Source organism: Entelurus aequoreus, linkage group LG20, assembly GCF_033978785.1.
Source record: "Entelurus aequoreus isolate RoL-2023_Sb linkage group LG20, RoL_Eaeq_v1.1, whole genome shotgun sequence".
Lineage (NCBI taxonomy): Eukaryota > Metazoa > Chordata > Actinopteri > Syngnathiformes > Syngnathidae > Entelurus > Entelurus aequoreus.
The window spans coordinates 23,965,547-23,990,795 of NC_084750.1; the positions used below are offsets into that span (position 1 = coordinate 23,965,547).

The 25,249-nt window shown below is 36.9% G+C and overlaps 2 protein-coding genes across 6 annotated transcripts in view; both read left to right on the forward strand.

The window, feature by feature from the left end:
- Positions 1 to 23,989, forward strand: part of arnt (aryl hydrocarbon receptor nuclear translocator) — a 46,069-nt gene extending 22,080 nt beyond the window's left edge. Inside the window, exons 11-20 of one of the 5 annotated variants that reach the window (XM_062029681.1) lie at positions 2,454 to 2,588; positions 2,667 to 2,741; positions 10,177 to 10,328; positions 12,750 to 12,872; positions 13,198 to 13,285; positions 15,560 to 15,744; positions 17,278 to 17,467; positions 17,574 to 17,751; positions 17,818 to 17,945; positions 20,757 to 23,983. In XM_062029681.1, coding sequence (XP_061885665.1) covers positions 2,454 to 2,588; positions 2,667 to 2,741; positions 10,177 to 10,328; positions 12,750 to 12,872; positions 13,198 to 13,285; positions 15,560 to 15,744; positions 17,278 to 17,467; positions 17,574 to 17,751; positions 17,818 to 17,945; positions 20,757 to 20,840 — 1,338 coding nt within the window. In that variant the 3' untranslated portion in view covers positions 20,841 to 23,983. Of the gene's footprint in view, positions 1 to 2,453; positions 2,589 to 2,666; positions 2,742 to 10,176; positions 10,329 to 12,746; positions 12,873 to 13,197; positions 13,286 to 15,559; positions 15,745 to 17,277; positions 17,468 to 17,570; positions 17,946 to 20,756 lie in introns of all 5 variants that reach the window. The other 4 variants (XM_062029679.1, XM_062029678.1, XM_062029682.1 and 1 more) reach the window with 4 other exon arrangements.
- A 516-nt stretch (positions 23,990 to 24,505) lies between these two features.
- setdb1b (SET domain bifurcated histone lysine methyltransferase 1b) overlaps positions 24,506 to 25,249 on the forward strand; it is a 45,502-nt gene continuing 44,758 nt past the window's right edge. Inside the window, exon 1 of the mRNA XM_062029677.1 lies at positions 24,506 to 24,605. The gene's annotated coding sequence lies outside the window, so the exon portion shown is untranslated. The remainder of the gene's footprint in view (positions 24,606 to 25,249) is intronic.

Sequence of the window (25,249 nt, forward strand, 5' to 3'; positions counted from 1 at the left end):
ACGCAGACTTGACTACACAGGTAATCAAAGTTCGTCTTAAGTAATGTTGCAATTTTCAACACCAACAAAGTAAATTAAGCTTGGTAAAAAATGCTCAAACATAAAATAAGGCTATACTCTTCCAAAATGCGCTGGCTTAATGATAAATTACGTTGGATGTGGCATAGACAGGCTACTATTAGCATTAGCGATTTTACATAGCAATTTCAACACCTCCAAATTTGGTAATGAAATCTACAACTAAGATGAATGTACAATCAAACAGCTGCTGGGTAATAAGCACAATACTTGCAGTATAAACAATTTGTAAAAGCTACTTTCTAGTTAGACAACATAATATAAATACCCTATATGGTACTACCATCTAATGTCTTTAAAGTGCAACTACATTGCAAATGAGACTCAAATGGCAAAGAAAACAAGATTTAGCATCTGGATGGTACAGTTATCACAATAATCTCATGGTTAAATGTTACATTAAAAAATAACATTTTATCATCAAACATTTAACATTTATTAACACAAACAAAAGTACCAAAATTTGGTTCGTCGAGTACTGGTATTGATTTTGCACTGAACAGAAAGTAATTCTAGTTTGAGATTGTGTGTAGACAGTAATTATGTTGCTGTTCTCGCTTCATAGTGGTAATAATGATAAATAAACTGTATTAATGATAACCGCGGTAAAACTTCAAAAGGTTAGTATTACCGTTTTAAATTAAAATGATTGAAAACTGATTGATTGTGATTGATAACTGCACTTTTATAAATTCACAAACTGACTGGTGCCATGAGCCTAAATGCTAACAGGAAAACAAAAGACATTCACAGTAAAGGACAAGCCCTAATCTAAGCTTATATAAACCTATTGCTGTCTGAGCAATTAAGATCTTCAAGTGTGCACATTGAACCTACAAGCTCTCTGAGTACAAAGTGATTGTTCTATACTCAGACGAATAAGAGACAGAGGTGTCTTTACGGTGTGTTCAAGGACCGCTGAACAGAGTAGGATGCCACAAAGCCCAATCGCCCTCTGCTGGTCAAACTCAGGGCTACATGTTTTAAAAGAGATTTGATTGCCCGAGTCAAACTGCCAAAAAAACAACAGGACCACGAATACAAAAGACATCACAAAGTCAGCAATTTCAATACATTCATACTTGTTTTCCAGTCGGCGTTAAATGGTAACATTTTCGTAATTTAAAAAAAAAAAAAATTCTGGGTCCATAGTGCCATCTTCTTCTACTCACCCTACTGTTGATTTATTGTGACACAAATGCTTGGCCGTTGCCCCTTGCGGGGTGGCGGGAGTACTGCATACATGAACAACCCCAGTTTGAATGGTTTCATCAAGCCTATTTGGGTGATGTTCGCTGGTCCATATTCGGCCCGCCAAAGCTAACATGAAAACAAGAGGCAGTAACGTCTTTCCCCGTTAAGAAACAACGTACCTCAATATAAACTTAAACATTGCAACTAAGTTATTCAAGTGTGCACATTGAACCTACTAGTGGTGCTCTCTTATTACAGAGTGATCGTTCTTTACTCAGAGGAATACGGGACGGAGGTTGTCTTATGGTGCGTTCAAGGACTGCTGAACAGAGTAGTATGCCACAACGCCTGCTATAAATAAAAATAATAAATTTTATTCGTTATACACTTTTCATTTAAATGAATATTAAAGTGCTACAGTACAAAGCAATATTTAAAACAATAAAAGCTCAGACATTAAAACAGGTAAAATACTAAGACTAAAACACTATCAGTGAAGCATAAAAAGCACAAAACATGCAAAATGGGGGCTTTGCGTTATTTAAAAAAAATAACTTGGTCAAATTATTTCAGTGTGTGTATGAATACGTTTTGAGCACATTCAATAAATATTGCGATCATAATGATAACTAAGTATTTTGGTCATGATAACCATGAAATCATATGTTTATATCATTACATCCCTAACTTCAACACACAACCCATTTTTCATATAAATTGTGCTTTGGGGTCGCACATTTTGTGTCGGAAAGTGGACGACCGTGTATGTCGATGTGGTCTTAGGGCATTTTTTTTGGGGTGATAAGAACACGGTGGACCAGGACTTAAGTTGGTCTGACTTAAGTGGGTTCCACTGTATATCAAATATTGCTTGGATAACCGCTTGTGTATTATCTATCCATCTGTCTATCTATCTGTCTATCTATCTATCTATCTATCTATCTGTCTGTCTGTCTGTCTGTCTGTCTGTCTGTCTGTCTGTCTGTCTGTCTGTCTCTCTATATGTGTGTGCGTGCGTGTGTGTGTGTGTGTGTGTGCGTGTATATATATATATATGTGTGTGTGTATACTGTTTGTGTATATATATATATATATATATATATATATATATATATATATATATATATATATATATATATATATATATATATATATATATGACTTGCATCCTCCCACTTCAGGTGACCTGCTGTCCAGGTGACACAGATGTCAACAGCATCAGCGTTCCAGTAGAGTTCATCTCGCGCCACAATTGCCAGGGCATCTTCACCTTTGTAGACCACCGCTGTGTGGCAGCCGTCAGCTACCAGCCTCAGGTGCTCTGCCGCACAGCGCTTCTTATTCGAGTTGTTTGTGTTTGTGTACGAGAAGCTTACTAATATTGTGTCTTTTAGGAGCTGCTGGGAAAGAATATTCTTGAACTCGCCCATCCTGAAGACCAAGGCTTACTTCAAGATAGCTTCCAACAGGTAAAAAGTCGATTGTAAAGCAGTGAGGTTTACTTCTTGTATTGATCGCTTCCTGCTGCTCTCTGCACTGTTGTGTGTGACTTGTTAAAAGTCACACAGATGTGGAACTTGACCCAGAAATTATTGGGACCCTCCTTTTTACAGGGAAGGGTCCTCCCAGATTCTTTTATTTTAAGGATGTCTGAATAAACAGAAGTGACTAAAATTACAAGCGGTAGAAAATGGATGGATGGATGGACTAGAATTGAAAATTAACAATTTATTCTACAAAAAAGGGGCCAGCGCTGTAGAGAGGACTAAGCTGTCTAAAGTCTGGAGTAGGGTGTCCCGATAACAACATTTTAGTACCGGTACCAAAATGTATATCGATAATTTTCGATACTTTTCCAAATAAAGGGAACTACGAAAAGCGTCAATATTAGCTTTATTTTAACAGAATATTTTACACTACATTAAACATTCACAGTCAAAGAACAATTTTACAAGGTTAAAATAGAAATTAAAAGGCATTAAACACATTGTTTTTTTTGTTGCACTCAAAGAACACTTTTCCATATTACATATAGTCTGCCATAATAAAAGATTAGGTTAGAATAGAACAGAAAGTTTTACTGACATTATAATAAATTATTCATGAAATATGGTTGCCACTCCTGGTCTGTGCTTTAAGAAAAATACAATTACTAGTATTACTACAATTAGTACTAAAAAGAAGACTATGGATAAATCTACACAGATAAGCCATGTAGCAGGTAAAACACATGTATTAAAGATAAAACACAAATTGTAGGAGTTTGTTACAAAATTTTGTAATTTCACTTTTAAATTTGGCATCAAGCCAAGCAGCTGTGTGTGTGGCTACGTATCTACATGTGCACAACAGGGGAGCTGATTAACTATATTATGAGAATATTGTATGTGTGTTTGCGAGAATGGCAGCGTGTTGGCTGAGTGACGTCAGTGATTGAGTGGGTGAGTAAAGAGTGCGCAGCAGGACAGATGTAACAACTACATTATACCTGTCACAATTTAAACTCCTTGTGCAGTTCTGATTGCTTATTATTTAAATGTTTACCTAAATTTTAAACAAAGGTGGTAATACTAATCGCCACATTTGGTGAGGCGTTTTTTAAAGCAGCTGTTGTGAGAGTAGCGTATGTGTGTGTGTGTTCCTTTAAGAATGGCAGTATGTGGGGTGAGTGACATGAGTAAGTGAGTGGGCAAGTAAGGAGAGGTAGTGGTAGCATGTGCAGCAGTGTTAATAGCATGGTGGATGTCCGGTTGTGCCCTGTGGGAATTATAAATAAAGTGACCAAGTTGTAACTAATCGACGGCCTCGTCATTCCACCAAAGAGCGGAGCTTTACGGACCCAGTGTAACCCCCGATCAAAACATCGGCCATACGCTCCTCGACCACTGTCTGGGAGCCGACAAGCAGGAAAGACGTAAAGCAACCCTTACAGAGCGGCGCCTACCGGTTTAAAGCATCACCTTTATTGTTAGTTTTGAAGCTCAAATACCTCCATATTGCGCTTCACGCACCCTCTTTATTGGGGCGGCATGGCGTGGTGGGTAGAACGGCCGTGCCCGGAATTTGAGGGTTGCAGGTTTGCTCCCCGACTCTTGCCATCCAAATCACTTCCGTTGTGTCCTCGGGCAAGACACTTCACACTTGCTACCAGTGCCGCTCACACTTGTGAATGAATGATGGGTGGTGGTCGGAGGCGCAAACTGGCAGCCACGCTTCCGTCAGTCTACCCCAGGGCAGCTGTGAATGTGTTTGCGAGAATGGCAACATGTTGGCTGAGTGATGTCAGTGATTGAGTGGGCGAGTAAAGAGAGAGCAGCAGGACAGGTGTAACAAGTGTTTTGAGTGTCTAGAAAAGCGCTATATAAACTTAATCCATTATTATTATTTATTAACCAGTAGAATTGTAGTTTTTTGCCATTCTTCCCCACCACGATGGTATTGGTTTGTATTAGAGATGTCCGATAATATCGGCCTGCCGATATCGGCCGATAAATGCTTTAAAATGTAATATCGGAAATGATCGGTATCGTTTTTTTAATTATTGGTATCGTTCTTTTTTTAATTTATTTTTAATTTTTTATTAAATCAACATAAAAACACAAGATGCACTTACAATTAGTGCACCAACCCAAAAAACCTACCTCCCCCATTTACACTCATTTACACAAAAGTGTTGTTTCTTTCTGTTATTAAAATTCTGGTTCCTACATTATATATCAATATATATCAATACAGTCTGCAAGGGATACAGTCCGTAAGCACACATGATTGTGCGTGCTGTTGGTCCACTAATAGTACTAACCTTTAACAGTTAATTTTGCTCATTTTCATTAATTACTAGTTTCTATGTAACTGTTTTTATATTGTTTTACTTTCTTTTTTATTCAAGAATTTTAAAAAAAATGTATTTATCTTTTTTTAAATTTTTTTTTTTAAAGGACCTTATCTTCACTATACCTGGTTGTCCAAATTAGGCATAATAATGTGTTAATTCCACGACTGTGCGGTATAGCTTGGTTGGTAGAGCGGCCGTGCCTGCAACTTGAGGGTTGCAGGTTCAATCCCCGCTTCCGCCATCCTAGTCACTGCCGTTGTGTCCTTGGGCAAGACACTTTACCCACCTGCTCCCAGTGCCACCCACACTGGTTTAAATGTAACTTAGATATTAGGTTTCACTATGTAAAGCGCTTTGAGTCACTAGAGAAAAGCGCTATATAAATATAATTCACTTCACTTCACTGTATATATCGGTATCGGTTGATATCGGTATCGGTTGATATCGGTAATTAAAGAGTTGGACAATATCGGAATATCGGATATCGGCAAAAAGCCATTATCGGACATCCCTAGTTTGTATGCATTTTATGTGCACGTTTTGACACACAACATCATGCGCCTCACATGCCTGGAATTTTAACTTTTTAAGGTCAAGGCAAGTTTTGCCTTAAAGGAGAGCTCATATTTTAGGGCACCAAGACAAACATTATTTTCTTTCGAGGCAGAGGCTCCAAAGCTGCATGCATATTTGTATATACACACACACACACACACACACACACACATACAAGTGTATGATATACAAATAATCAAATGTCAATAAATTGACATTTGATTCATATAGTGTATGACCGAACTTGTAGTAAACTTTAGTAAAGTTGTGTATAAACAAATATATAAAATGCCATGCAATTTTCATTTCTTTGTTCTTTGTTTACATCAACGACTTATGTTCAACGTTTACAAAAAATTTAACAAATCCATGTGTGTTACACACGTGGTAGTTGACAGCCAGGAATCAAAACAAACATTCACGATACAGCACAAACAACATTAACAGGTCTAGAACTGCTGAGTTTCGAGGACAAACGATCGACTAATTTAGCACTCCATTTAAACTATGAAATTAACCTACCTAAAGAAGTTGTTAATTTGTTCCTTACTCTGCATTTTGAGAGCTGCCTGACCTACGTAAATTCACCGAACACCTGATGTCCATCCAGACACTGATGCAACTAGTGTATCTCTCGGAAAATCTCGGCTGTTTTCGTTATCGGTTAACCTTGGACACACGCTTCCAAAATGGCTGCGCCCATGTTGTTTATACCCATTAACGTTAATTATGTGATGTCTTAAACAGTTGAAAATGTAAGAAAAAAAGTCATGTCGGAGTGTTTTTATCAATTTATTCGACAAATTAATTACGTTACAATTGTCCATTATAGGGATGTCACGGTATGAAAATTTCTTATCACGGGTATTGTGACCAAAATTATCATGGTAATCATTATTATGGCTGTATTTTCAAATGTGTTCAAAAAGTACTTATACTGAAATCTTTTAACTAAGTTTTATTTAAAAAACAAATAAAACATTCAAAATGATGAACTTTTTTGAAGAAAAATTATTGTAGATAACTGTTACATGTACCTCAAGTAGAAATTAAATGTGCATATGAAAGCAACATAAGCAGTATTATTAGTAATATGGCAAAAAATTAACTTAAATAAATAAATTAAAAATTAATGTAAAAATTTGAAAGATGGCCGTAAGATGTAACTGCATTATTTGTCCTAGTATACAACAATAGTGTTCATATATGAGAGATCTAGTCTTACACATATCAGAGAACACCTCTCAACTATTTGAAAGTTTGGCAATGAAATATGACAGCACTGCAGTGAGGTCTTTTGCCTTTTTTGACAAAGGAGCATAAGCAGCTGCTTCTGGAAGGCATCAGGTATTGTATGTGATGTTGGTAGATGATGTAACTGTGGCATCCAACTTGCCCGCTGCATGCCCACTCTGTAAATAAGGGAAAAGCAAATATATTATTATTTTTATTAGATGCTAATTATTATTATAATCATCTGACTGACACACACACACACACACACACACACATGTTACACTTGTAAAAACAAAACACGTTGCAGTGTTTCTGCTAGGATTTGTTTTTAACACTAAGTTTTAAAAGTAACGTAAAGTAGCAGCAGTCATTAACAGCACAAAACACACAAACAGAATTCCATTTTGCTCTGCTGCAGTTTATGTTGTGTGTACACACTACTCGCTGTCATCGACAGCGCCGCCCAATAATAAGTAACTGTATGTAACACTTAAGTGTAACTAGAAGAACGTTTCTTTCTTTCTTTTCTTTCTTTTTTTAGTTTATTTCGAACATGAACACACTTGTAGTATAATACATCACACAATTTCCTGTCATTTCTCTTTACATCATGTCCAAAAAGGAGTATTAAAAAGCAAATGTTATTTAATCCTATCCCTTTCCCACTTCAGAGCGTTGCCAAATACATACGTTCATTTAATGTCTTCTTTTTGTAACACAATTACATCAGTGAATGATTAATACAGAAGTTATTTTAATAGATCATTAATTCAATCATGATAAACATACTGAGATGAAGAATATCACATTTTCAATAAGATTGAAGGTATTTCTCATAATGCTTCTTCTTTATAGTAAGCACTATTAATTCGAACAACCTCTTTAACTGGATCATATCAGTAGTTGTTTGTTTATCTTTGCTTTATCCATTCCATTGTTTAATGCCACATACTGGTATGCTAAATGTTTTTAGTGTTGTATGAGCATACAAATGTTTTAAGTTAGTTTTTCTCTAAGGTTATATTTCTCCTCTTTAGTTGAGAAGTATTGTTTTACATTCTTGGATAGCAGGTTATAGTTTGCTTTTACATAGTTTTAGCTGTTTGCAATTTTACCAAATCATTGAAAGTCAATATTTTTGACTCAATAATAAAGGGTTTGTATGTTCTCTATATCCAACATTATGTATTATTCTAATAGATCTTTTTTGTAACACAGTTAATGAATGAAGCGTACATTTGTAGTTGTTTCCCAATATTTCTACACAATAACTCAGATATGGTAACACAAGCGAGCAGTAGAGAACATGAAGTGATTTTTGGTCCAGGACATATTTTGCAGTATTTGACAGACCAACGATGACAAGGTCTTTTTTTTTTTTTTTGTCCTGTCCAGCTTCTCAGGCAAATCATATAGTAGATGTAGATGCCCATATCGGCTGTTCAGATTTACTTTACAAAAGAGAAGTGTACGGTAGGTCTTTTTTTAAACACTTTCCATGATGCATTGAGCTACAAGTTGAAATACCTTGCACTCGACGTGGAGTTGTGACTGCTGGTTCCGGAGTTGGCTCAACATGTTTGAAGTGTTGCCTCCCTTCGTAGGGACTTGTTTCCTGCATTTTCTGGTGATGGGCCGACCTTCCTCAATTATTTTACCTTCAGCATGCTTTACCAAACCAAAATACGTCCAGACTTCAGATTTTGTCCGTTTACTACCAGGTCAAAATCTCAAGAGCGACGTCCGTGTGTTGTTTTACGCCATTGCAAACAACGCTGGTGAGCATGCGCCATCTTCGGAGGTGCGGCTGCTGGTTTTCAGGAAGTGAGGAATGTCGCTTATAATGCATTAATAAATTACGTTCTTTCGATAATTAATAAAAAAGTTTACAGTATTACTAACCGTCCAGAATTTTACCGCAGTTTGTCATTATATCGTTTACCGTTACATCCCTAGTCCATTAACAAGTAAAAAGTCAAAGGTGGTCACGGCATGTTCGTAAATGCTGGTAATTTTTTTAGGGCATTACGACAAGTGACAAGGGCGGTCGCGGCACTATCCGCAGTTGCCGTGGTTTAATTCGATCCCTGGCCTCAGCTCTGTAGTCACCGCCGCACAGCGGCATTCAGATGAAAGAAAAGTACTGGTATTTTTCAAAGGTGGTACAGTACCTATTTCGATTGAATAGTACCACGATACCGGTATACCATACAACCCTAGTCCGTAGCATTCACTGATAATGGTCTCTCTCCACGTATGTTTTTGTCCATCTTGCTACCTTGCCCTGGCGGAGATCAAAACCGAAAGTTAACTTGCTTTATGTGTTGGGCACACACACATTCTTGTCTACTCTCACTCTCCGCATCTGGTACACCCTAACATCATTAAACCTAGAGGGAATAATATGTTTTTGTGTGGATAGATAAGAAACTGGGTGAGATCCTTGTGTTTACAGTATCTTGTTCAAGCGAGCAAAACCAAGGCCAAAGCTATGTAGTGGAGCATGCATGAATGTTTGCACAAGGCAAGGTCGCCTCAGTTTGTCTTGAGAAAATCACATGTTGCTGCTTTGAGGGGTTCCTCATAAAAAAAAATTGTGCACTCCTAATTTTTACCCTCCATGTTATTGCTGCCTTGTTTTTTATTTTGAAGCTTACTTTGCACAGAGCAGGAAGTCAATATGTAAATATGGTAAAACCTGTAAATATGTCACTGTTTCATGCTGATTAGCAATAGTGAGGAAGTTAACAATACAACAAAACATAATGTAAACCGAGCCACTTTGCATAGAAATTACCACTTTTGGTCTTGAATTTGATACCAACAAAAGTGGTCAAGCATGTATGTCGATGTCTTCTTAAGCGAGCATGTTTTAGTATTAAGCAAAACACAAGGACCACGATATAAAACGGTGAAGAGGAACGCTGTTAGGCCCTTCCAAAAGGGTAAAGGTTATCAAAAAAAGGTGTTCTTTGAATGGGAACAAGCACCAGGACTTGATGAGTTGGTGGCTGAAGACAGGTTGTTGACATAGACAAAACCGACTTAACTGTATACCTCCGTGCAGAAAACATACCATGTTTTTTTGTTGTTTTTGTTACAATGTTGTGTGTTTTACTGTAATAATAGCAACACTAGTTTATAAACAATATGTATTTCTTCAGTTTTTATGGAGTTATGACATTTCTGGTATATACTGTATTGGAAAAAAATTATTGGCAGATTCCGTAGTTTATGATATCATCTAACTGCCATTGTCGCTCATATTATTATTTCAGGTCATGAAGCTGAAGGGTCAAGTACTGTCAGTGATGTTCAGATTCCGCTCCAAATTGAATGAGTGGATTTGGATGAGAACCAGCTCCTTCACCTTCCAAAACCCATTTTCAGAGGAGATTGAATACATCATCTGCACAAATGTTAACGTCAAGTAAGTCACATATTTTATACATTTTAGGTTGTTTTTTTACCAAAGCTAAAAGTAACCTAAATGTAGGGCTGGGCGATATCCCGATATAAGTGTTTTATATCGGTCAATATTGATGATTATTGTTGTTTTTTATGACCTTAGCAAAATAAGGACCAGGAGAAAAATATATTACATTTGTATTTCAAATGTAACCTTCCTCTGATTATAATCCCCTCAGCTATCAAGGCAAAAAGGAAAGGAAATGTCAACACAAGCATGGAAAACACTCAAACAATGTAAACGAAATTGTAAAATCACATTGAACACTTAACAATAATCTCTTAAAATTAAGGTGCAAAAATAAGGAATATGAAATAAATGCTTAATAAAGTAAATAGTGAAATAGTGCAAAGTGTGAAAATGTAAACCTAGAGAAACCTGAGAAGAACTATTTTCTGCAGGTTTAGTGCCAAGAAGTTACAGCTGTGTTCTAAAGCTAAGTTGGTGTGGTATCACCGTTCTTGGTGGGGACGAGTGCCTTGCAGCATTTACAGACCACATTGATCTGACTACGGTCTATTTTAAAAAAATCCAAAAAACTGCAATACTGTCTAGGTGACTTTTCCTCTTTTATTCACATTTTCTTCATTTGTACTTTCTCTTCTCACTTCATGCAAAGAATCAACCGCGAGACAACAAGATGATGCAACCAAACTTGATAGTTAATACTGTTACCTGATTGGCTCTTAGTGTGCCACTCCCACTGATTGGTGATCACTTCCTGCGTTGCTCGATTACCAGAGAGCGAGTGTCTTTGTTCATGCAATCAACCTTGCTTTGCAACTTCCGGTTTCTTCCGACACAGAAGGAAAAAAAAAAAGAACATTTTATTGAACACTTTTTTTTATAGATATGAATTACGTGTCTATCGCGATATTTATTGATATCGATTTATCGCCCAGCTTTAAACAGATTACGAATGAAAATGGAATTACCACCGCACATGTCATTAATGAATAATTAATCTCATTCTTCGACTATGCAGATGGACAAGATTTTCAACCATTTGAACGCCCCCGGGTTTACAAGGTTTTGTTTTTATGAAAATTCAACAACATAAACATGTGTAACAGCAACCATTTGAACAGCGCGATTTATTTCATTTTTGTGAAGTTACTTATTGGCCGAAGTGCGGCATTATTGGTTGCATATTTTAGCTCCTTGTTTAGAGCTCCCACGTCTCGAAACTAAACAATGACACATCGTCTTATCCACTTGAATTTGTCCGTCACATATTTCACCGGGAAGGCCAAGTGATTAATGAAATTGGAGTGTTTTCAAGCTCTAGCTTCTCCTTAGCACTGTCACGAGCCCAGACTCCCTTTAACCAAAAGCCGTGTTGCATTTGTTTATCAAGTTCATACATGACATGAGGCGTTTTTGTCTCTTACTATTAATGCATGCACGTGGGAAATCAGTACACTTTTGTACCGAATCTGTTCAGTACTAAAAAAAAATTATAAATATAATTAGTTATAAATATTTTTTTTGTCTTTAAATTTTGGCTACTGGTGTTCTTTGTTTTTTTTTTTACCAAAAAATCTACAGTCGTTTTTACAGTGCATAACTGTTAAATTAAAAACGATACCACTTTCTTTCTTTTTTTAGAATAAAATTCTGCCAACTTAGCTGCCAGTTTTTTTTTTTGTTAACCGTAAATTCTATGGTCATTTTTACAATGCATTACTCTAAAAGGAAAAATTAATCGCGGTTCTTATTTGTAACGATTCTTAAGCGATTAAAAAAAGAATTAATTTAAAAAATATATATTTTAATTATTATTATTTTAATTTTTTTCAATCTGTCCTGTCCAGCCACTGAGGCAAATCATATTGTTTATGTAGATGATCATATCTGCTGTACAGATTTATTTTAGAAAAGAAGTGTTGGATACTTCTCTTGTTGCCTTATTTGTATTTGACTTTATTAAATGTTTGGGTAGAATTTTATTAAACAAAACCAGTTTTCTTTTAAGTAAATTAAAATAAAGAAATTTAGCAAAGCAGTTCATCCATTTTATGGAGGAATGTAGTTGTTCATAGAACTGAATCGAGAATTGTTATGAATCAATTCTGAATTGAATCATTACCCCCAAGAATTGAATCGAATCGTCTGGTGCCCAAAGATTCACAGCCCTAAAAAACAGAACCACTTTTTTTACTATAAGATTTTGCCGCCCGGGTTGCCAGTCTTTTACTGTAAAATCTTTACTTTGTTTAATTAAGAATTATTATTAAAGATAATGAAGAACCTTACTAATAATCATTGCTGTGTAATTTATGAGAATTCTGAATGCCTCTGCTTAACCCCAGTCACTACTGTATACCATCAACCTCACACTGATCCCTGTCTCCCCCTTCATCCCACCTCCGGGGGCAGTAGAAACGCAGGTCAGGAGCCCCTTACTCCCATCTCCTCCCCGAGCGGGTTGTTGCCCTCCTCTCTGGGTCAGAGCAGCTTAAAGGCCTCCCCTGTGGTGCTTAGCCCAGGGCAGGTAGCTACCAGGTGAGAGCAGGTTGGACGTCACTCTCCTCCGTCCCTAGCCAAGGAAAATAGTAGTCGCATCTTCTTCACGGGACACCACAGACATGTCTCACGACTTCTTTCTTCCAGTGTTGCTGGTGTTCGGAATAGTGCATGTCTGTTAGCCTCTAATTCCATGTGTTTCAGGTGTCATAGCATGGGAGCGGTACATGTCCTTTAAAAATAACTCCACCTTCCTCTCCTCTTTTTTTTGTGTTGCTATGGTGTCTTGTGGCGGGTTCCCTCGTGTATTTGTCACTTACCAAGTGGGGCGTGGAATTGATCCTCTTTTTTTTTCATTTGACAGGCAGTTGCAGCAACAGCAGCAGGCTGAGGTGGAAGGGGGCGTAGCAAGAGACGGCATGTACGAGGCAGGACCCATTACTATCTCCCAGGTAAAGTTAAAGGGGAACCTGTTGCACTTATTTTTAATTTTGCCTATCGTTCACAATCCTGAGAGACAAGAACACATATGTTTTTGGGTTGTTTTGCATTGTAATTTGTAACAATTGGCTCCTTCTAGGTGGTTAATGGTAACAATCCATTCTGCAGATAAATCACTGCACCCAAAAACCGCCACAAAAATTTAATTTACGTTCCGAAACCTGTATAATAACCAAGCGTAGCGACATTGTTGCTGTAAGAGCGAACACTGAGGAACTGTTTTTCTAGCGTAGTAAGACATCGCCTTGCTACGGCATTAGCCGTAAGCTATCTTGTACGTCAGCAGCTGAATGGCTTTTGAGTTTGTAATGCACAACACAATGCGATAGGACACCAATCTGTACTGACTGAAAAACATAAACAATAATATTACAGTACCTGTAAAGTATTAGCCCACATTTCATGTTTTTTTTGTACACATCTAGCTCAACAGTGCATAGTTGTAACAAGCATGATGTGCTGCGTGTATCATAATCAATAATATAGTGACTTACTTGAAGGATATTTGTCCGTTTGGTCAAGTTGCCCTGATTTTGGGTAGGTGTAAAAAAGTTTCTATCATTGAAAGGTTTGTTAGAGCAAACACAGTTTTGTCTTTTATTGTGATGCAGTTTCTTTGAGCAGTGTCATTCTCGCCAGATGCAAAAAGCCTTTCCAGTGCAGCAGAAGCACCGCATCTCTGTCGGCATAGTTTGGCCAGCTCCACATTTACCTACCATCAAGTCACGACGGTCCTAACTCTCTATGCTTCCATCTGCTCCGGCGGTTCACCCTCTCTTCGTGCTCGCTCAGCTTTGATCACCAGCAGTTCATCCTTTGTATATTCAGGTTAAAAAAGATAAGGTTATCAATCCTCATTTGTCCAAAAATAGTAATCGGAAGTAGAAAAACACATTTGTTGACGGAAGTTGCTATGGGCACTGAAATGAAGTGCGCCCAGGAAATAATCTCTGGTAATGCTTAAAATGACCAAAATATGGTAAATATTGTACATATTACATATTGTTATGAATGTGCCTCTTACTACAGTACATTATATGTATACTTACAGTGTGTATATACAATGTTGATGGTGGGTTTAGAGCACTTTGAAGGCTACATCGGGGACTCTCATTAGCCCCATCTTGTAAGCCTTTTTTCATCTTTAGAATCCTAAAAAAGACGTGTGTTTCCTTTCTGTCATAATGATTGTGAACGATAAGCAAAAAAAGTGCAGTTCCCCTTTAAGAACGGCCACTTTTAATTTTTCCCCACTTCCTTTTTGTTGTTACGTAAAGAATAGTCAGTAAGTAAGACCAAATGAATGCAGGGATTATTATGTTCAAAGTGTGGCCCGGGGGCCATTTGCGGCCTGCGGGTAATTTTTTAACGGCCTGCAGTACATTCTAAAAATCCGATTTAATTTAAAAAAAAACTCATTGCTCAGAAAAAATATATATTTAATCTCAATGGATGTTTGAATGAATTATTGACCTATTCAAGGCTCCAATTATTTTACATAAAAAATTCCACTTTAAAATATTTTTGGGGGAAAATATTGCATATTTTTTGTTGTTTTCTTTGACAAAAACAAACATGAAAAAAATAATAAAAACGTATAATCGACAGATCTGAAGTTGATCGAGGTGCTTAAGCATATTACCTCTTTTAATAATTTTGAGAGGTGGCCTTTTGGATCCCCTAGAATTTTAGTGGATTTTTTTATTTTTTTGAAAACTGTCATAGCTTCAAAAATAATAAGGAATTATTATTAATGTTATTATGAATTATTGACCAATTACTTCACACCAAATATTCCACTTTGAATATTTTTTTGGGGGGGGTATTGTTTGCAATAATAAGCAGGCTTTTGACAAAAAAGGGCATAAAACATTAAGAAAAAAAGGACTTTACTTGGACACATAGACCTGAAGTTGATCTTGAGATTTAAGCATTGAATACAATATGTATGACTTATGTTTAGCATTTTTATGAATTAGACCCTTCTGGGTCCCCGAGACCAAACTTGAGGGGAGCCCTAAAAGTGAAAAAACAACAACTCTATATTTGGTTTTGAAAATGAAAATTTTCAAAATGGCCCCTGCATGCTTTGATTTTTCAGTGTGCAACCCTAAGTGGCAAAACTTTGCACACCCATGATTTATACATATGACTTCCTTTTTTGTGATCATATTGAACTTCAGTGGATATATTCTGTTAAGTCACTTTATTCTTGTCTCCCTCAGATGCCTGTGCAGCCAGTGACAGCGGCTGGGCCCGACCACAGCAAGAGTCTTGACAAACCGGATCTGTACCCCTCCCTTTTCCAAAGCCCCAGTCAGACAAAGGGCATGCCCTCCACCCCAACACCCTCTACCCAAACCTACCCGGTGGTCAACAACTTCCCTGCTGGTCGCTCTGACGCGTACAGGTAGGACGTCTGTCTGTGTTGAATGATATAGAATTTAAAGTCATAGAATGTAACTTGGGCACTATACCCTGCAGTTACTTTATTTACTACACAGTGGACACTGGCTGACTTAGGCGGCGTAGGAGTAGGGTTGGGCATCGGGCATCGATGTTGAACGAGGTCTTACATTCCAATCCTCCGGAGATCATCCAAATTTATAAACATTGATTCCTATTTTGATGCTCAGTCTTCCTACCAGAATAATTGACAGAGTTGGCTGGCAGCTAACTGTATCTCCATACAGCTTGTAGAGACACTCTTCTAAGTCAATAATCCTCAATTGCAGCAAATACAGGCTTTCCTTGGGTCATTAAAAAGCATTAAAAGTCATTGAATAGATTTTTCGAAAATTAAGGCCTCAAAGGGGAACTGCACTTTTTGGGAATTTTGCCTATCATTCACAATCCTTATGTAAGCCAAGAACACATATGTTTTTCTTTGTTTTATGCATTCTATATTGTAAATAAATGCTAGGAAAAGTCAGCTAAAAATGGAGCTAATGAAATTTGCTCTATTGCCCTTATAAAACATTCATAATCACATGTAGTATTTACGTATTTTGCTCATTTTATGCATATGGCGGCGTATTAATTTCACAGACACAGTTTGCTATTTCCTTCAACAACAACACTACTACTCTTGGCAGACTTCATCAGAGACAACAACTACTTATAATCCAGAACCTTTTAATTTTGAGCCTGAATATGAGAAGGATGAGCTACTGTACAAGTTTTTGAAGCTGAGGGATAAGCAGATCCAGCAAGTAACAGTATTGCTAAGTGCTAAACAAGAAATACAAACTATGAACATAATAAATAATCACTCACTGTACAATGTCTGCTCTCACTGGGATGTCGACTGATGGGATTTTTATATTTTACAATTTAGATGAATAATTAATCATAAACCTCATGCATGTTAAAAAAAAAATGAAACGAGCGGCTTTTCGTGTCTTTTTCGCTATCTCTGGCTGTAAGTTGAATGTCAATGTTGACTAACTTACTATCCAGGTGAGAGGCATGATTTATAATTTAGAATTTACTTTCACTAATTTAGAGGCGATGCAGCTGCAGCTCAGTATGTCAATAGCTGCATAATCTAGTTACCTCTCTGTGATTACGGCTTCACTAAAAGTAGTTCCTCAGAGTTAGCTCTTATAATAACAATATCGCTAATACTTGGTTAATGTACAAGTCACAATATGTAAGTGGAGCATTGTTTAGAGGACTTTATGGGCGCAATAGTAGACCCCCATTAGTTGCATTGATAGCCACCTCGTACTTGCCGTATTTTACAAATTGGAATGCATTAAAAAAAGAAAAACACATGTGTTCTTGTCTTACTTAAGAATTGTGAATGTAAGGCAAAATTTCAAAAAAGTGCAGTTCCCCTTTAAACACAGTTTCTTGTTACCTGCTTTCCCTCCAAGTGTTATTTTTAAATGATACACTAGAAGTTGAGTAGAATGTTGATTGACGCTATGATGTCATGTAGGCCGGTCAGTATGGCCCCACAGATGCCACAGCCAGCCCACTCAGCAGGGCAGATGTTGGCCCAGATGTCCCGACAAAATGGAGCCCCGCAGCCTGTCACCCCTTCCAACACTGGCAGCCCCCTCCATGGAGGACCGGGTGGTAGATGGCCTGGTCCAGGGACAGGTGCTGGAACCCAGTTCAACAATCAGGTACGGGATCTAAACTGCTATAGACACTGTACACTGACTACTTGAAGCATATCCTAATGTACTTTATTTGGTGTCAGCAGTAATATTCAGTGTTTTTAATCAGCAGCAGATGGCTCCCCAAGCAGCAAAGACCATGTCTCCACCATTTGCGTCAATGGTTGGATTTGGAGGGAGCTCTACCAGTTCCTTTGGACAGATGCCCACAGGGGCAGCTCCTAGCCAGAGCAGCAGCACAAATTACCCACCAATAAACACACGTGCCACCATCAGCGCCAACGGTTTTGGTAGGCTTTCTTCACAATTGGCTCCATCTCCCGGGAAAACCTCACACCACTCGGTTTCTCTTCCAGATGGTTCTCAGTCGCAATTCCCCTCCCGGGCAACAGAGGCAGTGTGGCCGCAGTGGCAGGGCCAGCAGCACTCACAGAGCAACACAGAACACCCTCATGCACAGGCCAACCAGCAAGACATGTTCACCGTGAGTGCAGCAATGTTTCTTGGCTGCATGATGTCATTGTGTAATTTGCATGATTGGTAGCAGTGTAAATTGTGTGACATCATGTCAGATACAAGCAGACCTGCAGCGTGTTTACTTTTGCAAAGCTGGACAGCCAGTTAACATCTAAATGTCCCCCAATAAGCCCACAAGGTTGGTCATTTACCAAACATTGTAGGCGCTTGCAGCTGCACAACAGTTAGCACACAAGCTAGACATATGTAATAATCGTTGAACAATATTGCAGTGTAAAACAGCACATTTGTCAATATGAGCAAGTATCAAATAATTATAGTTGTATATTACTTACGCAAGGTCTCCAAAGTAGGACCGTATTAGAAAGTATCCAGTAACAAACGTGTCCGCATCATTCAATTTACTGCGCCATGAGATTAACTTTATGAATTATTGTGGCCACAATGTGTCACCAAAAAAACTCTTACAACTCCATTTAAACCTAAAGACAGCATAACTCCATTCCAGACGGTTAATAATATATATGTTAATATTTTTCATACCTACCATTGTTCCCTGTTTGACTCATTTCAATTGATCAAACCTTTTCTAACATTCCACACTACAAAATAATACACGTATGTATGATTCCTGCTGATATCGTTTTTAATTCAATATTGGTATCGGCTAATACTCAAGGTTTCAATATCAGTTTTGCATCAAAAGTAAAAATGTTGTATCAGGACACCCCTACTAATTATTTTAGCGTGTGTGTGTGTGTGTGTGCGTGTGTGTGTGTATATATATATATATATATATATATATATATATATATATATATATATATATATATATATATATATATATATATATATATATATATATATATATATATATATTAGATGAATAATTAATCATAAACCTCATGCATGTTAAAAAAAATGAAACGAGCGGCTTTTCGTGTCTTTTTCGCTATCTCTGGCTGTAAGTTGAATGTCAATGTTGTGTACAGTAACTTTAAAAAAAATTTGGTTTAGCGTGTGTGTGTGTGTGTGTGTGTGTGTGTGTGTGTGTGTGTGTGTGTGTGTGTGTGTGTGTGTGTGTGTGTGTGTGTGTGTGTGTGTGTGTGTGCGTGTGTGTGTATAGTTATATATATATATACACCCACGCACACACACACACACTAAAATAATTAGTAGGGGTGTCCTGATACAACATTTTATATATATATATATACATATATATATATCCAAAACCAGTGAAGTTGTCACGTTGTGTAAATCGTAAATAAAAACAGAATACAACGATTTGCAAATCCTTCTTAACCTATACTCAATTGAATACACTGCAAAGACAAGATAGTTAATGTTCAAACCGGTAAACTTTGTTATTTTTAGCAAATATTAGCTCATTTGGAATTTGATGCCTTCAACATGTTTAAAAAAATCTGGCACAAGTGGCAAAAAAGGAATTAATTATGTATATCACTGATACATCATTTTCACTTTTGATTTTTACTTTTGATGCTTTGGATTTTTTATATTTATATTACATTATATTATATTATATTACATTACATTACAACAAGCCAGCTGTGGTATGTGTATGATGTGTCTTAGAAAGCTGCATTACAATTCCATCTACTGTTTGGAGTTGGAATTACAGACGTTCCAATTATATTTTGTTTTTAAGCGGGGGTGAACACGCTAAACCAAATTTTTTTTAAAGTTACTGTAAATTAATAAATAAATTTGTGTGTGGGAAACATTGATGTAATACAAGCTAGGAATTTGATGAGCCGGTAAAAATATTTTATGTGCTCCTACCTGATCGAAACCCTTCAAGTAAAATGCTCAATATAGCTATGTGCGATAAAAGACCATACAAGGAGACACAGTGGCTGCCATGCATATTGGCGACCTGAATAAAAAATTTGTTAAATAAAACATGGCATAATCGGATTGACTTTTTTTTTTGTCCATGCATCCATTTTTCTACCGCTTGTCCGTCTCGGGTCGCGGGGGGTGCTGGAGCCTATTCCCGGAAGGCGGGGTACACCCTGGACAAGTCACACTCTTTTTTTTTTTTTACATAAAAATAAATATATATGTATGTACATAAGTTTACAATTTTTTTTATTTTTATTTATTTTTTATTTACTTTTCTGGTTTATTTTTCTGACATGCAAGGTAGTTCAAACGTACAATCGTGTATACACATTTTTATTATGTCCTCATTTTTATTCCAGTTGTGTTTTTAGTTCTTATATCCATAAGTGCATTTATTCTTCTTATTAGTTGTGTATTTTTATTTCTGTTGCTAAAATGCTATCATGCTACATAGAGAAAGTTCAAAAGAATGTTGTCACTGTCAAATCATGGGGATAAGTATTCTGAGCCACATCTTATCTTATAGCTGATATTTGTGATTGTTTCCTTGATGAAAATAACTATAAAACATAAAGTTTTTTTAAACGGCTCCCAAAGCCATGATGTGTCTATGTGGCGGCCATCTTAGTCAGGGCAACGATCAAATTTAATACAAAGCATGTGTAAAGAAAATAAATCATAAAATGCTCATTTTCAAACCGATTTTCATGCGGTTTACTTTATTGTTAAATTGTTTGTAATTAATGGAAAACACATTTAATGAAAAAAGATCCAAAAACTGTTGTTAGCGAAGAAACCTCGTTCCTATCTTAGCTCTGCTGTAGTGTTTGTTTGTGATGCAGCTCGTAAGGTAAAATATATATTTTTAAGAAAAGCCTCATTAAGAACTAAATGATAATAATAGTGTCTTAAAACAATTGTGTACTAACATGTCTGAATGTGTTTTCAGGACGTGTTGTCAATGCTGGAGCAGCCCAACAACTTCGGCAGCGACGACTTTGAGATTTCCATGTACCCTCCGTTTAACGAGTGACAACAGGTCTTCCCTCTTTTTAGTCCTCGGCTCACTTCTTGTCCTCTTTTACTCGTCCACCTCTCTTTCTTTTCTTTCGCTTTGCTTCGCATGGCTGCCATTGCACTGCTGCAACACGGAGCCATTTTACCGTATCTTAACTGCAGGTCAAGAAAGAGACGAGGCTGCTCATTACAATCATCATTATTTAATTACAATTAGATAAATAATTTACTGTATTTTCCGGACAATAGAGCGCACCGTTATATAAGCCACACCCACTAAATTTTAGAACGGAAAAATATGTGTCCATATATTAGCCGCACCGGACTATAAGCCGCAGATATATACACTGCTAAATAAGGTACTACACAGAGATATTTTGTAAATGTTAATTTACATACCTTAATTGTTTCCAAACGGTGTGTGTAACACGGCAGTAAAACGACCATGGACCCACTAGATGCGTGAGCTAGCTCTCCAATCAGCTAAACAGATTCAATAACTCCACGGTGACGTCTTGGTGAATTTACGAAACTGAAACATACAAAAAGAATGCCATTTTAAGTGAATAATACTAACACAGACACTGGTAAATGTGTTAGCATATTAGCTAATGCTAACAACGTTAGTTTGATTACATTACGATAGCACGCATAAATATGCATGGAAACACTCCTACAGACATCACATGGGACGGTTTAGTAAGTAAGAATTGTTTTAGTTATATTGTAAAACTTACAAACGTTGCTTGGAGTGATAAATGAAGAATCCATACGAGTAGAAACGCTATGGTGGGCTAGAAGATGTAACGGCACTTGTACTTCCGGTTGAAAGCTATAAACAGAGGGGCACTGCAGCACCTGCAGTGAGCAAACTCGTTCAAAAATGGCGCCATAGCCTAAACAATAAAACATAGTTGTTGGTTTTTTTTTTTAATTATTTGCAATATGGCTGTCAGCGAAGAAATTAGCCACACCGTTTTATAAGCTGCAGGCTTCAAAGCGAATGAAAAAGTAGCGGCTTATAGTCCGGGATTTACTGTAATTCATGACAATTATTCATTTGTTCACCTTTGCTCCAGCCAATGTTTTCGGCCACACACACAGGAAGTGGGTAAATTCACACACACTATGGCCTTTTATTCTGTTATTTTTTTTCTCTCAGGCATTTTGCATCCAGACTAATCAATCTATTATTTTCTTTAACTCTCAGGAAACGTCAGATGTGCGTTTGTTTTTTAAATCGACCGCATTGTCTGTGCTTTTTGCATTCTGACACTTGTCTCAGCTTCTGTATCCTTCACGAGTACACTTTTTACAAATTCTTACTTTGTTTTTTAATCCATGTGTTTCCTCAACACACACACACGCAGTGTTGCAATGACTAATGTGTTCTATGTATGAATGCATGCGTGTGCATCATATCACCAAGCATTACTCTGTACTACGTATGGGAGCTTAGTATTCATTTTCTTAAAGAAAACTCAACAAAAAAACGCACACGGCAATAATCTACAAATCAGCAATTGTCATTTTTAAAGCCATTCTTTATTTGTGTCATAAATGTCGTCCCTAATTATTATTGTTGTTTGTGGAAAGCATGATTGTCGTTTTTGATTTAACAGAAATATGTTGTGAACTTCTGATTGGTTGATCGGTGTTGTTACGGTGTGGAAATTGTAATGGTTTAATCAGGGTATTTAGGATACAAATGGGAAAAAACAAAATGATCAAGTAAGAAAAATGTGTTATTGTGAATATTTGTTTGTTTGAACTGGACTGAAATCGTTGCCAACACAACTCAACCTTTTTGTGTTCTATACTCAGTTTGTCGCTTAAAAAATATCATTTGAATTGTCAAGAGGAGTTCAAACTAGGGCTGGGCAATACGGCTGAAAAGTGTATCAAGATATAGGTGTTTATATCGGTCAATATCGATAATTGTTGATATTTTTTATGACTTATGGAAAATAAGGTCTAGGAGAAAAATATATTAAATGTAAACATTTTTACTTCAAATGTAACCTTCCTCTGATTATAATCCCCTCAGCTATCAAGACAGAAAGGGAAGGAAATGTCAACACAAGTATGGAAAACACTCAATGTAAACAAAACTGTAAAATCACATTGAAAACTTAACAATAACCTCTTAAAATGAAGGTGCAAAAATAAGGAATATGTAAGAAATGTTTAATAAAGTGTAACAAAATAGTACAAAGTGTGAAAATGTAAACAGAGAAACCAGAGAAGAGCTATTTTCTGCAGGTTTAGTGCCAGAAAGTTACAGCTGTGCTCTAGGTGGTGTGGTATTAGCGGTCTTGGTGGGGACGAGCGCCTTGCAGCATTTACAGACCACATTGGTCTAACTACGGTCCGTTTTGAAAAAAATCCCAAAAACTGCCATACTGTCGAGGTGACTGTTTTTGTTTTAACCACAATTTTCTTAATTTTTACTTTCTCTTCTTACTCCATGCAAAGAATCAAGCGCCGCAACCAAACGTGATAGTTAATACTGTTACCTGATTGGCTGTTGGCGTGTCACTCCCACTGATCAGTGATCCCTTCCTGCGTTGCTTGGTCACCAGAGAGCGAGTGCCTTTGTTCATGCAACCAACCTTGCTTTGCAATGTACTTTTTTTCCCAACGAAGAAGAAAAATTTTAAACTTAATTTTTATTGATATAGATTACGCGTCTTATCGTGATACATATTATTGTTTTATCGCCCAGCCCAAGTTGTAATTTTCACCGTCTTTATGATCATTTGTGTTGTGTATGTACCACACTTATAATGTATGTAAACCCTTTTTTCAAGGATCTTTCTTTGTGATGTTGCTTTCTATGCAGGGTGTGTTTTCTTTCCATTGATGTGAACAATGATCACTCATAGAAACACAAATATATAAATATTCTGTAAATGTTTATGAAATGGTAAACACAAATTGTTTGGTTTTTTTATTAAATTGATATATTGACGAAATATTAGGTGTTTTTTGTTTGGTTTGTATCAGGTCTAAGAGAACTTAATTGCAGTGGAATACCCTTAAACGGCTAAAATTTGGAGCTGCATTTTATGGAAATTTAAGCCATCATTAAATGTGAGTATGGATGTCACCCTATGAAATTGTCATATTACTGTTAACAAGATTGTAACGCTTATCATTACAATCAAAGTATGGTGTTTGAAAACTATTTATATGCACTTGCAACCAAGTTATTTTTTAATATTAAAAACGGTAAACACATACCATCACAATATACCTTCTTGGCAATGGAAATATTTGATATACTATTGTTCTAGCTACTAAAGATCCATATTATTTTTATTTGCGTGTTTTAATATGTTCATCTTCTTCCGTATTAATTTAATAATTTGTTTTTTAATGATAAAGAAAAAAAAACATGTTGGGTGTGTCACGTCCGGTTTCTGTGACGTCACGCAAATTCACACTTCCTGTTGTCATTTTGCTTCGAGTATTGCAGAGAGCACACAATGTAGACAATTTAATATTTCAGTTGCTCAATTGCTCAGACAGTAATGTGATTATTTAAGTTTAGATTGGGGTATATTGTTTTTTTTTTATTGAAGAAAGACATTGATGTCTCTTGTTTTCATGGTAGCATTTAAGCTCCAGCGGCCTGTGATGAGGCGGCGACTTGTCCAGAGTGTACCCAGCCTTCCGCCCGAGAGGGACAAGCGGCAGAAAATGGATGGATGGAGGGTCTGAGTTAGTTTTTACCTCATCCCTCACTTAAAGCGTGAGTGAAGAATGGACAAGCCACCTGGTAAGACCTGATTAGTCCAAAAGAGACGAAACCGCATTATCTGCTCACAGTTGCTACCTGGTTGTTATTTAAGCACACTGCAGCTAGTCCTGGATACTCCCACTGCTTAATGCTACAGTCGTACGCAGGATTCTCACTGGAATGAGGCAAAAATACAACCTTACCTATAGTAGCTAGTAGGGCTGTGAATTTTTGGGCACCACACAATCCGATTTGATTCTTGGGGTTAATGATTCGATTCAAAACTATTCTCGATTCAAAATCAATACTTTTTAATAACATTGGATGCCAGTGCTATTTGGACTGTTGAACAACTTAAGCTGTACATCAAGCAAGAATGGAAAAGAATTCCACCTGAGAAGGTTAAAAAAATGTGTCTCCTCAGTTCCCAAGCGTTTACTGAGTGTTGTTAAAAGGAAAGGCCATGTAACACAGTGGTGAACATGCCCTTTCCCAACTACTTTGGCACGTGTTGCAGCCATGAAATTCTAAGTTAATTATTTGCAAAAAAAAAAAAAGTTTATGAGTTTGAACATCAAATATCTTGTCTTTGTAGTGCATTCAATTGAATATGGGTTGAAAATGATTTGCAAATCATTGTATTCCGTTTATATTTACATCTAACACAATTTCCCAACTCATAT